The sequence below is a fragment of the Sander lucioperca genome, chromosome 4 (assembly GCF_008315115.2).
Source record: "Sander lucioperca isolate FBNREF2018 chromosome 4, SLUC_FBN_1.2, whole genome shotgun sequence".
Classification (NCBI taxonomy): Eukaryota; Metazoa; Chordata; class Actinopteri; order Perciformes; family Percidae; genus Sander; species Sander lucioperca.
Genome location: NC_050176.1, coordinates 3293071 through 3305812, shown reverse-complemented (window position 1 = coordinate 3305812; position 12742 = coordinate 3293071). Strand labels below are relative to the sequence as shown.

General features: G+C 41.6%; 1 protein-coding gene and 2 non-coding genes across 3 annotated transcripts; 2 read left to right on the top strand and 1 right to left on the bottom strand.

Annotated features, from left to right (window-relative positions):
- Positions 1-3725: 3725 nt before the first annotated feature.
- On the top strand, positions 3726-3799 carry trnai-aau. Its single transcript has one exon. It is a non-coding gene; the product is annotated as a tRNA-Ile (tRNA).
- A 1116-nt stretch (positions 3800-4915) lies between these two features.
- Positions 4916-4987, top strand: trnaq-cug. Its single transcript has one exon. It is a non-coding gene; the product is annotated as a tRNA-Gln (tRNA).
- Positions 4988-5217: 230 nt separating this feature from the next.
- exosc9 (exosome component 9) lies at positions 5218-12310 on the bottom strand. Its single transcript, XM_031284574.2, has 12 exons — positions 12168-12310; positions 11744-11838; positions 10812-10931; positions 10023-10125; positions 9811-9948; positions 9008-9090; positions 7661-7793; positions 7003-7091; positions 6728-6874; positions 6433-6614; positions 5897-5975; positions 5218-5794 (listed from the first exon to the last, which is right to left on the bottom strand). The coding sequence occupies exons 1-12, from the start codon at positions 12231-12233 to the stop codon at positions 5731-5733; spliced, it is 1299 nt and encodes a 432-aa protein (XP_031140434.1). The 5' UTR covers positions 12234-12310; the 3' UTR covers positions 5218-5730.
- Between the last annotated feature and the right edge of the window lie 432 nt (positions 12311-12742).

Here is a 12742-nt window from a genome sequence, read left to right as displayed (position 1 = left end):
GTCTCTGCCTGTCTCTGCCTGTCTCTCTCGCTCTCTCTCTCTCTGTCTTTCTCTGTCTGTCTCTGGCTCTCTCTGTCTGTCTATGTCTCTGTCTGTCAAAGTTTTTGCCACCGGAAGCAAATGTTTCATTCCCCCTCCACTCGCATATAATGGAAGTGAACCAAAGACCTTGCCCCAAAAAACGGTGCTCTCTTCCATAGCATGTGTAGCAAAGGTCTGCTCCACCCTAGATTTAGACGGTCTCCTGTTGGGATGCAACAGGCTCCATCATTACTAAAAATGCTAAATGAGATGCTCCTCCCAAGTTTTGCTCAGCACCTTTTACCTCAGACTGCAAATTCACCTATAGACCGACTTGTGTCACCATTTAAAAAATAAGTCAGTCAAATGAGCTAAGGTCTTCAGTCTGATGATCTCAATATCTATTTGCAGTGGTTGTATATAGGATTTGGCATCGAGAACCGATTCCTACTTGGAATCATTTCAAAATTTACGATTCCATTGGAATCGTTTCTTTATTGGAATCGTTTGGAATCGTTTGGAGGATTTGGTTTCAAATCTGATCATGGGTTCCAAATTTAACATGGGCAAGTTTTGGTTTCCGTAATGACCAGGCGCTTGTTGTGTTGCAGCCTTGGAGCACAGTAAGCGGCACTCTAGTGTGGCTTTATTTTATGTTGAAAAAGCCCTTGTAAAACTGCAATCCACTATTGAATCAAAATAAAACTTTCCTCTTATTTGTGAAATAAGAATGTGACCCGTTTCAACTCCACCTCTCAAAGAAGAATCGATAAGAACCGGAATCGAAAGGAAGAATCTGAATTGGAATTAGAATTGTTAAAATCCAAACGATGCCCAACCTTAGTTGTGTATCCCCTTCAAACATTGGTCAGACTGCTTTCAACCACACGTTCCAAGAACCCTGGGTCTGGAGCAGGACAAAGTCTGGAAGTGAGTGATGACTTCTTAATGATTGTAAGATCAGTATTCATCAGTATTACACTCTTCTCCTTCCATCCATAAGCTCAGAGCACAGCTACATATAAACCAACATCAATACCTTTACATTCACTTAAGTAACCTGAATTTTTCAATGTCATGCAAAGGAAAAGCACTGTTTATGTAATTTATGTAGGCGATCAGAGAAACCCGAACTCACCCAGCTACAGTATATTTCTCCTGGAGAAAAACGATTTCTTGGCAATGTAGACACAAAATCATGTTTCTAATCAGCCTGCTATGTGCATGGAGAAAGACATGAAAGTATCCAGTGCATTAAGGCAGAACAAAAAGATGAAAATCATTGCATGTAGCAATGCATCCTTGTATTCCAAGTCATTTGGAATACAAATAATACGACTAAAGTGTAAATTAAATTCATGCTGATATGGATTGACATTACAGGGGGAGGTGAGGAATAGTATATTGACTGTTCAATTTAACTAATGGTTCTGGGCAGCATTTTAACCATTGCAAAATTACAGGACGTTGTCTGTAATACATATTGACATTTGAGCCAAACAAGAATACCAGTACCTACCTGTAGCTGACACTGCAACGGCCCATTTGAGCTTTAACTGGCTCATGCTCTCTCAATAGCTTTATTCTCCTCACTTTTCTCACAAAAGTACAATTTCAGCAAGGACAAGCATCACTTCCTGTGAAAAAAAGCTCAGCCATCTACCTTAAAATACATGGACCTCAACCAGAGGGGATTAGAATTACAGGAGGACAGCAAGTTTGCAAGTTTACTTTAAAAGGAGTATTGAGGGGGATTGGGCATTTTTGCCCATTGCATCCTGGGATAGAGTATAATCTTTGAATAGGAGTAAATGTAGAGAGAATAAATGAATCACAGTGGGCAAATATTTCAATTTGTCTGTGCAGAATTCAGTCTAAAACGCTGCTGCAACTCTTGCCATCGCCATACTGGGAATCCATCCGGCCTTGGTTGGGGTTGTCGCTGCCTTCACGGGTGTGAATTAGGTTGAGGAGGTGACAAACAATCACAGTGTTGCCAGGAGCTATTGGTATTGTTTGGCCAAATCATTTGCAGAATTTCTGTATAATACTAATACTGTATAATAATTGCTTATCTCTTGTCAGGCCACAGACAATTCACTCAGTGATAAAGCTGCTCATCAGACAGTATCAGACAATACGTTCTTAAGTATATCCCGTATTTGTGCATAAGTCCGAGAAAGTGCTTTAGACACATCTGCATGGCAGCTCCGTGTGGATGACGGCGATTTCAAAATCATATCCAATTTATTGTCTGCATTATTGAAATAATCTGTTCAATCTATGAGTAGAACCTACACAAAAGGCGTATAAAGACTGCATAGGTCAAAAATATGACTTTCATCTTGATAGCTGCGTTGCGTTTGTATTAGCACATTGTTCAGTAAAATCTTTCTATTTTGATTATTATTACTACTATACAGTTATAATAATAGAGAAGGCGTTTACCCCCTGTGTCAGCAGCAGTGACAGCAGCAGTGGCAGCGAAAACTGTCCTGTCCTGTTAATAGTGTCCTGAGGAGTGTCCCTGGACAGTCAGACACTGTCCTGTACACTGTCCTGTAACTCCCAGACACTGTCCTGTGACTCCCATGACTGTCCCAGGACACTGTGTCCTGTGTCCTGTACAGACACTGATACACTTGGAGTTATGTAATAACAACAAATCATGCCAGTAATCTAAATTTGTTCATACATTAGTGTAACATAATCTTTGGAGGGCAGCTCATCTTCATTAGCTGGTTTTGTGCTACACTGTGATTTTCAACAGGGCAGATTCATTCTGCAAAACAACCCTGTATGTAGACTATGACTATGTGTAACTAGTAATCATCACTTCAGGGATGCCCCATTGGCTTAGCTGAATACGTAGACTATTTATCTAAGCTGAAAAGAGACAGTAGCTGATTTAATGATTTGTCATGCACCGTATGCTTCTGACACTGATGGATGGGGTTGTAGGGCCTAAAACGGCCGCTGAGTTAAGAAATGGGTCAATCTATTTTTAAGACAGACCTGCAACAAAAATTTAGACAAGACTCCCTGACATACGTGTTTGTTTGTGATGAGACTGGTGTCATGAAGAGCCCAACACCAACGTTACCAGGGCTGTGACCCCAGGTTCAAAAAACAAAAATAGTTCTCACAGAAAATGGGGACTAACCCTCTGATGGAGGCATACTGTATTTAAAGCCCCTAATGATGTCTGTTATACATTTGAGATATACAACAAGATAAGCATGTACAACCTTAGACCCAGTTGGTGTTATGCCATAGCCAACTCACAAAAGCAATTTATCCCATTGCCTGACAGTCAAAATGTTCTACTTTCAGATGCTTGACACAACTTAATAAAATCCAACCAAACAAGACTTGCTCATGCACACTGCAGCTTTCACCAGAAGCTCAGACTCCACCTTTAAATTAGTCAGGGAATTAATGTTAGTTAGCAACAGCTGATATGATATGACCCGCAGTTTTTCATTACAACCGGCAAAACTTGGCGACGATCAATGCTGCATAAAAATTAGACGCTGCTACCCATAGAAATAGAATGAGAGTAGAACGGACATTGAAGTGTTTGCTTTGGTCATTTGACTAGTTCAAAATAACACTCAGCACTGTGCATTGACCCAGAGCCGGCCAAATTTATGTTACAGAATAGTATTGCTCTCATTACATATTACATTGGGTAGAAGTGGCACGGCCGGTTAGCTCAGTTGGTTAGAGCGTGGTGCTAATAACGCCAAGGTCGCGGGTTCGATCCCCGTACTGGCCACATTCGTTTTTGTTTGGTGCAATACTAGTCTCGATAGTTTGGAATAAACTCAGTTAATTTCCAGGATAATCGCGAAATGTCCAACGTAAAGCTAGTGTTAGAAAAATAGAAATTCAAAATACCGGAGAGAGTTGTCTCCCCCGCCCCCTCCTCCCCAGACTCGAAGTTCACGGAGGTTGCCAGGCTGAGACCGCAGCATCCACAACAAGTTGCTAGACGATTGTCTCACATAGCCAGACATTACTCCACAGCACAGCGGAGCACAGCTAACGTTAGATGCTGGCTGACAGTCATAAAAGCCTGTGCTCACGCACTCTGTAGCCAACTGACAGGCAAAAAATTTCGGCTTAGAATTACAGTAGGAGGAACTGCTAAAAACACAACAACCTCGCTGTGCTTTCATGTAACGTTAGTACAGCCTGTACTAAGTACTGTTAGTACAGCCTGTACTAACGTTACAGCTGTAGCGCGGTGGGTTTACGTTTTTACAGGTATATCTGGCAACCCGGCCTGGCTGTCAAACTGGGCAGTTGATACCAACCAATACATCCGTGATACCAACACACAGGCCAAAACACGAACAGAAATTCCGTCAAAAGGAGAAAATACTGGCATTAGCATTGTTGTCAGAAAAGATAGTAGCCTACTTTATTAATTTATGCCGTAAAACATTCTTTTAAAAACATTCTTTTAAAAAGGTACTATTCTTTTAAAAAGGTACTATCTAACTGGGACGTTTTGGGACCTAGTGTGGCAGGATTGCTGTAGACAAAATAACGTTACACAGGGCGATACACAGGTAAGGGTTATGCGACTGTAAATATTAATAATGAACTCATAAAACAGTCTATGGTTATGCGAGACTAGTGTACTAACTAGTTCAATAATGCCAATACCTACTGATATTCAGCCTTTTCTCTTCATTTCGTTACTAATCAGTATAGGCCCTATGTGTACTAGCTAACCTTAGCTGAAAATATCTTTGTCAATATCACAAATATATCTATAGTAATTTTCAGTATTGACACGTGCATTTAAAATCAAACTACTTGCCGTTTGATCATTGAGTTGTACTGTACAGTATATTAACTACAATACTAAAAGTAACTTATCGGGGGTTCCATGGTGTAATGGTTAGCACTCTGGACTCTGAATCCAGCGATCCGAGTTCAAATCTCGGTGGAACCTATCTTTTTAATAGTCTTTTAAATTACGTGAAAACTTAAACTGCACGTTTAATCTGTACTTACGAGTTTTATTAAATACCATGGAGTGAATATATATTAAATATATATTTTTACACATTATGGATGGATGGATTGATGTTTTTCCCCTAAATAATATTTGCCATTACTTGTTCTTTCTTTCCCCATAAACACTATATACAGAGAAAAATCTTTATCAGCATACTTGCAGTATTTTCAGTTAAATGTGTGATTGTTTTTATTCACCAGAACACATATTTATACATTTTCCTTTTTTATTTCGATTCACAAACTGCACCAGAGATCATATTTTTCCTTACAAAATACACCACTTTGCAAGCATAACTGAAATGTTCCAAGTCTGCTAAATATTTAACGGTGATTAAAATACTTTCTTGAAACATACCTATCAACCTGTCAAATCTTTTGAACCTTTTATTGTTAAAAAACAATTCTGTAAATACAAAAAAAAAAAAAACATGTTCTGTACATTTCTTACCGCAGTCTGTTTCTACATCATCCACATCCAAATGGCTACAAACAAGAAGCAGACGACGTTCTCAGAGTAAGAATCCAACACTTTGAAGTGTTCTAAACCAAATTCTCAGCTAGGTAGGAATCATTTTAGCCAGGAGAGGAGTCTTTATTGTGAAGAGGTGCTGCAGTGCCTGGCACTGCTGTAGATATGCACATCTCGTACTGCAGCAGCTCAGGTGGACCCTTCCTTCATTGTTTCCGTTTCTTCTTTGATGTTGCTGCCCCCCTCTGGTAGGAACTGGATCCTGTATTTCTGAGAGCAACGGGGAAAAAAAAGATGTTAATTTAAAAACGCTTTGTGCAAAGTGTGCATCCCTCCTCAGTTGCTAACTGAAAAGACAACTAGTGCACCTACGTGGGAGCTTTGTCTGCTTTCTCCGGATGAAGTATGACCACTTCCTCCTCTTCGCTGTCAGATATCTCAACCACATCTCCTGTAAATCAAAACACATTTCCATTGGGGTTTTTTTCAAAATAAAACATACTCACAGAATAACTCGTTATTACCTAATGTTTGGGCCTGTCAGCGTGCTGGTTTGACATCGATATGAGACTAGATATCGTCTTAGATTTTGCATCTCGTGATATGACATGTCAACAAGTGTTGTCTTTTCCTGGTTTTAACGGCTGCATTACAGTAGAGCGATGTCATTTTCTGAACTTACCAGACTTACTAGCCGTTTTATTATTTGCCTTTATCCACTTAGTCATTATATTTACATTATTGATGATTTATTTATCTGAAATCTCATTGTGAAAGCACCAATAGTCAACCCTACAATATCGACATCGAGGCATTTGGTCAAGACTATCGTGATATTTGATTTTCTCCATATCGCCCTACCTTTAAAACTTTTACTTGACATAAAGATTTAAAAGAAAATGAATAACCTCCTCTGCTCTCCTCCTTTTCATGCTGTTCTTCTTCCATCTTTGTTTCCTCCTGTTCTTCACCACTGTTGTCATTTTCCTCCTCTTCATCCTCCTCCTCCTCCTCCTCCAGTCCCCAGGTGTTATGCAGCCCCTGCCCTACCTGGCCCACACCTGGGACAGGCACCAGTGGAGAAGGCACCCTGGTATGTGTGGTTAAGGAGCCACAGAGGATATAATATGGCAAAGTGACGGATAAAAAAAACCACAGTGGTCCTGGTAGATGCTGCTGTTATTCAGGCTCTGTAAAGGATACGTCTGAGGTGGGGCCTCAGCTTTCTGGACGATGTCATTGGCTCTGTCGGTCACATCTGTCATCTCCACTGGAGTCTCGTCCATTTTCAGGGCTGTGATTCGCTCCTGTGGCATGGACTCCGCAAAACCACACTTGCCACCCGCCTTCCTGGAAGAACGGAAAAATACAGTTCTTTGTATAACTTATAAATAACTAAAAATAAATAGCCGTCGATATGTCCACCTCCACCGGTTAATACTGAAGTGTGTTTGTGGTAATGTGATGTCACTGCTCACCTCGCTTTCTTATCGTTCTCCAGGGCTTTGCTGATGAGCTCCGTGATTTCAGAAACTTTGACGCTGGCTATTTTACTGCATCTCATAACCTTCGACACAACACACAAAAAAAAATTGGTCTTAAAGTGTGTGTGTGTGTGTGTGTGTGTGTGTGTGTGTGCGCTTGTTTTACTATATTCGTGGGGTCCAAAAACCGGGGAATACAGTATACTTGTGGGGTCTGCACAGCCTTGTGGGGCCCAAAATGCTGGACCCCACAAGGTTAAAGGGCTGTTTGAGGGTTAAGACTTGGTTTTAGGATTAGGGTTAGAATTAGGTTATGGTTAGGGTGAGGGTAAGGGTTAAGGTTAGGCATTTAGTTGTGATGGTTAAGGTTAGGGTAAGGGGCTAGAGAATGCATTATGTCAATGACGGGTCCCCACAAAGATAGTGAAACAAACGGGTGTGTGTGTGTGTGTGTGTGTGTGTGTGTGTGTGTGTGTGTGTGTGTGTGTGTGTGTGTGTGTGTGTGTGTGTGTGTGTGTGTGTGTGAGATCTCCCAGCACATAGACATTTGTGAAGCTCTACATTGAAGTAAGTGACATTATTGTTTTAAGAGAACTGACCTTTTTGGCTGCAAAAAACTAAAACGGTGCAGTATTATGTAGACTCCACTCACCTGCTCTTTAAGCAACATGATGCCCCCGCTGGACTGGATGGAGCAGATTTCTCGGTGTTTGTTCATGGCGATCATCAGCAAGCCGTCCATCACCCGCTCCTCCCGTTCACAGGGGTCCACCAGCAGATAGGTTCTGCAGAAGAAGGCTCGGTGTGAGGAAGGACGATGTTCATCCAATGACTGGTGAGCTTGCATTGGTCTACTAGATACTTGTATTAAAATAAGGAATACACTGTTTTTGTTTCATACACTCAGTTGCCAGTTGATCTGGTACACCTAGCTGAAACGAATGCAGCAGTCCTGCAGTATATCCTTCCCTTTTAGTTTCTGTCTAGCTTTTGTTGAAACTGTTTTAGAGAGGTGTCCATTCAACTGTATGACTATGCTGTTGAAGGTGGATTGTGTTATACTGACGGGGGTTTCTTTTCTTTTGCCCACCTCATTTATATCAATGAGGGTAGACTGAATCCATCCTCCAAAATGACCACACAGTTGAATTAACAAGGGCGACCCTCAAATAAAACTCTGAACATAATAATAATAATACTACATTTTATTTAAAAAGGCGCCTTTCTTGGCACTCAAGGACACCGTACAGTCAAGTAAGACATTTAAAAACAGCAAAAAAAATAAAGAATACAACACCAATAACAACAGAAAGAGGCAGAGCAATTGACATCAAGTGGAATAGGCAGTTTTAAACAGATGTGTTTTGAGTTGCAATTTGAAATGGGGGAATGAATCGATGTTTCTGAGTTGGGGTGGTAATGAATTCCAGAGACGGGGATCTGAGCGGCTGAATGCTCTGCTCCCCGTGGTGGTGAGACGGGCGGAGGGGACAGACAGGTGTATGGAGGAGGAGGAGGAGGAGGAGGAGGATCTGAGGGAGTGGGAGGGAGTGGGATGCTGGAGGAGATCAGACAAATATGGGGGGTGCGAGGTTGTGGATGGCCTTGAATGCAAACAGGAGGACATTGAACTGGATACAGAACTGGACCGGGAGCCAGTGGAAGCTGTTCGAGGACAGGAGTGATGTGGTGGATGGAGAGGGTTGGAGTTATGATGCGGGCAGCTGAATTCTGGACCAGTTGAAGTTTATGGAGGGGTTTGTGAGGGAGGCCGAAGAGGAGAGAGTTACAGTAATCCAGACGGGAAGTGACGAGACTGTGGACAAGGATGGCGGCGGTGTGGGGGGTAAGGGAGGGGCGGAGGCCATTGATGTTTCGTAGGTGGAAGTAGGCAGACCGGGTAATGTTACTGATGTGGGGTTGAAAGGATAGTGTGCTGTCAAGGATGACATGTTGGTACTTTGCACAGAAAAAGACTGGGTGTGGTGTGGGGCCTTACCCTTGCTGGAAGAAGGAGAAGCTGACGCTGATGGGCATGTGGTAGATACTCAGAGGAATAGGGTCTCTCTCCTCTGGACTGTACTAAGAGAGCACAGGAATAAATACAAGCATTACAACCAACACACAGTATGACAACAAACCGTTAAAAACGTACAAGATAAAATCGTTAGCGCAATGTTTTCATTTTGATAAAAACGTGTCGACCGTGAAATACAACAGTATTAATTTGGGATGCGACGACGCACTCCCCTCATGACCCGATGCGATTCACGATTTTAAGTTCACGTTACAATTTCCTCACGACATTTTTTTTTTTTTTTTTTTTTTTAAACAGAATGAGCTGCAGCCAAATGACTGTAAAATATTCCTTTATTTATAGAAACTGTGCAAAACCACAGATGTGTCATCTCATCAAAAGTGCAGTTTAAATTTGATTTTATCTGAAATAACAAAAATGAATAATTAGATGTTTAAAACAAATCCCACATCAAAATAAAAAATAAACGTCTGTTAAGTAGATTACACCACAGGCTGTTTAAAAATTGCATCGCGATTCTTTTTTTTTTTAATTTATTTTTTTTATCTCAACCGGTTGAAACCTTTACACATTGATTTTTAACCGATTCGCGACGCATCGTTACAGCCCTAGTATTCGTGATTAACCAGTGGTCACCTGAAGTAAAGCAGGAAAGTTCCCACATCACTGAGAAAGACCTCCGAATAACAGAGCAGTTTGGTGTTTGGAGCGTCAGGTTGAGAGTGAGGCAGAGACACCAGCTGCTGGGTTTGTTGCTGACTCACCACTGTGACGTCATCTCCCTGGATGCCGACATCAGGACGCCTGAAGTGGCACAGAGCGGTGATGGCAGCGATGCTGGCAGCGTCCATCAGGTTCCCATCGTGATTCAACATGTGGACATCCACTCTGATCTGCCACACCTGAACACAAACCCCACGTCATCACCGAGCCTACACTGGGTATGCTTAGTTTCTTTTACGCGCGTGTATTTTACCTTTTCTCCAGACACCACACACAGGGACTCGGTATCAAGGCACTTGGAGTTCCTCAAGCATCTCTCCAGCTGTCTGTTTAGCTTCACGGACAACTCGGACTGTCTGGAGAGAGAGAGAGAGAGAGAGAGAGAGAGAGAGAGAGAGAGAGAGAGAGAAAAGCCCACCGATGATTTACACTCTCTGCACAAACAGTTGCACTAAATGAACCATGCTTCAGACAACAGTCCTAGTCTAATATGTCTTCAAAGAAACTCAAATGGTATCACGTGACGAGAAATGAAGTGTGTAACATATAATCTGTCAGATGTATTAGTAGAAAAGTACACACAAACAGAGTCTCGCATTGCCAGACCTTCCTCCACAGCGCTGCGGAGGAGGGTCTGGCGAGTCCACGCAGCATTCCGGGATGGGAGGAAAAAAACGTGCTCTGGTTTATTGGCATTTCTTTAAACCAATCACAATCGTCATGGGCGGACGGAGCCACGGCGCCTCTGCAAAATAGCCTCGGGAGAGAACTCGTTTTGGTGGAACATGTGTACGTTCAGACAGATAGTCTAGCTAGCTGTCTGGATTTACCCTGCAGAGATCTGAGGAGCAGTTAACCATAGTCCTCAGAAATCCACCGGAGTTTAGAACGTCAACACGAAGAAAGCGGAAGGTGACGGACATCCGGCTGAAATGAGGGACATCTGGCGGAATTTCCGGGTGGCACCTGAACTATCCCGTAAATGAAAGGTTGTTGATATAGACTAATACAAACATAATCTCCTCTGGGGTTTTTTTCTCACCTGCCTGCTTCAAACGCTGGTGAGGCCATGGGTGACAGCTCGATGTTGAAGAACATGATTCCTTCGTTTGGTCGATTCTCTTTAGGAGTCACCAGCTCCCCCGACACCTGGGCCATGACCCTGTGGAGTGCAGCACGCTGGTATTCCATTATCACAAAAATATAACTTCACCACTAAATAAAACATCCATATGAATTTGGGTGCATTGTGTGGGCAGTAGAGCTGGGCAATATATCGATATTATGTCGATATCGTGATATGAGACTAGATATCGTCTTAGATTTTGGATATTGTAATATCGTTATATGGTGTAAGTGTTGTCTTTTCCTGGTTTTAAAGGCTACATTACAGTAAAGTGATGTCATTTTCTGAACTTAGACTGTTCTAGCTGTTCTGTTATTTTACTAGTCATTATAGCCACATTACTGATGATTGTTTATCAAAAATCTCATTGTGTAAATATTTTGTGAAAGCACCAATAATCAACACTACAATATCGTTGCGGTATCGATATCGAGGTATTTGGTCAAAAATATAGTGATATTTGATTTTCTCCATATCGCCCAGCTCTAGTGGGCAGTGCACACTTATGACTCTGCACGACCATCAGTGCCTTGAAGACACATTGTTCATCCCATTAAACTTCAGTTTAAAGTGTATCATAAAATCCCAATGTTTTCTAAGATACCAGATTTGTCACGCAAACTTCTAGGGTAAATGTTTATACAGTGATGCACTAGACATCTTCAATTTCCCCATCTGATATAATGGCGCAGTAAGGGGGGAAAAAAAACATCTTAGATCTGAATATGTAGCTACAGAAAATACACTATATGAAGCTGTCAAACTGTACAGGGGGAAAAAAGCTAAATTTAGGTGAAGAAAAAGCAAAACACTTCACACATATCTGGCCACATATGTGGCTTCAGCACCTGGTTTTTCCCAGATCCACAAAGCAGCATCCAAAGTCCGTCCCGAATGTGATCTTCATCTTCCTGTAGTCGTAGGTCTGCCGTCCATCCAGGCGCTGCAGTGAGAGGACGGGTGAACTAACGTTACTATGGGATGTATTGGGCATGGACAACCATTCCCCTAAAGCAGAACTCATGAACCAAAACCCACTGAAACATTTTGTTTTAATTTCCAATTACTGGAACCTGACTTATAGTGAACTGCAGTGGTTGGTATAAAAGTAACGTTACATATAATCGTTATGTAATTAATTACAGAGAACGATTCTTTATTAGGCTATGTATCTGTAGAGTATTTTTTTTTTCCATCTTTTTTGGAACATCAATGTTGTCAGTCTGACTTGTCAGTGGATCAACTTGACACAACGTTGAGAAACCAGCTCACCTTTTTCTCTTCGATGGCTTTGAGCAGGAAATCCCGCTCACAGTTAGACAGCGGCGTGTCCTTCATTTTGCGGGTTTGTAAGTGACTGCAGTTAGACTTCAATAATTTAGTTCACAACTGTAAAGTTACTGCCTCTACCCATAGACTGTATATAGAAGGCTCTACCCCAGCAAGCACGCGGCCACCATCAACATTTTCTGAACTCTAACTCGGAAGTGCATACAACATGCCATAGTAAAGGTGGGGGGAAATCTTTATTATTATTATTTTTTTTTTTTACTTGTTTAGAATTTTTATGAAATTGCTAATATGCCTATTTGTGTTTGTTTATTTATTGCGAAGCAGATATCGTTGGCACTATGTCCGCTGAACATTTTTTATAGAATATACTAAAAGTAAGCTTTTACTTTGAAATGCAGCTGCAGCGCGAGTTTCTGATGCCTTAAAAGTGCTCCTCGTAAACTCGTAATTCTGGGCTTTCAAAGTTGTAACTAATGACAACAAGCACATTGCTGGAATATTTGCTGGGGTATTGAAATATGAATTTTACAGTAAGAAAATGTACTTGGAGATGC

What these genes read in the sequence shown, in the direction of transcription:
- exosc9 (XM_031284574.2), bottom strand. Translation starts at nt 12,233, where the DNA reads ATGAAGGACACGCCGCTGTCTAACTGTGAGCGGGATTTCCTGCTCAAA. An exon ending in AAGCCATCGAAGAGAAAAAG is followed by an intron (nt 11,839 to 12,167) that starts GTGAGCTGGTTT and finishes CTCTCACTGCAG; the next exon opens with CGCCTGGATGGACGGCAGAC. An exon ending in GAGAACGATAAGAAAGCGAG is followed by an intron (nt 6,875 to 7,002) that starts GTGAGCAGTGAC and finishes CCGTTCTTCCAG; the next exon opens with GAAGGCGGGTGGCAAGTGTG.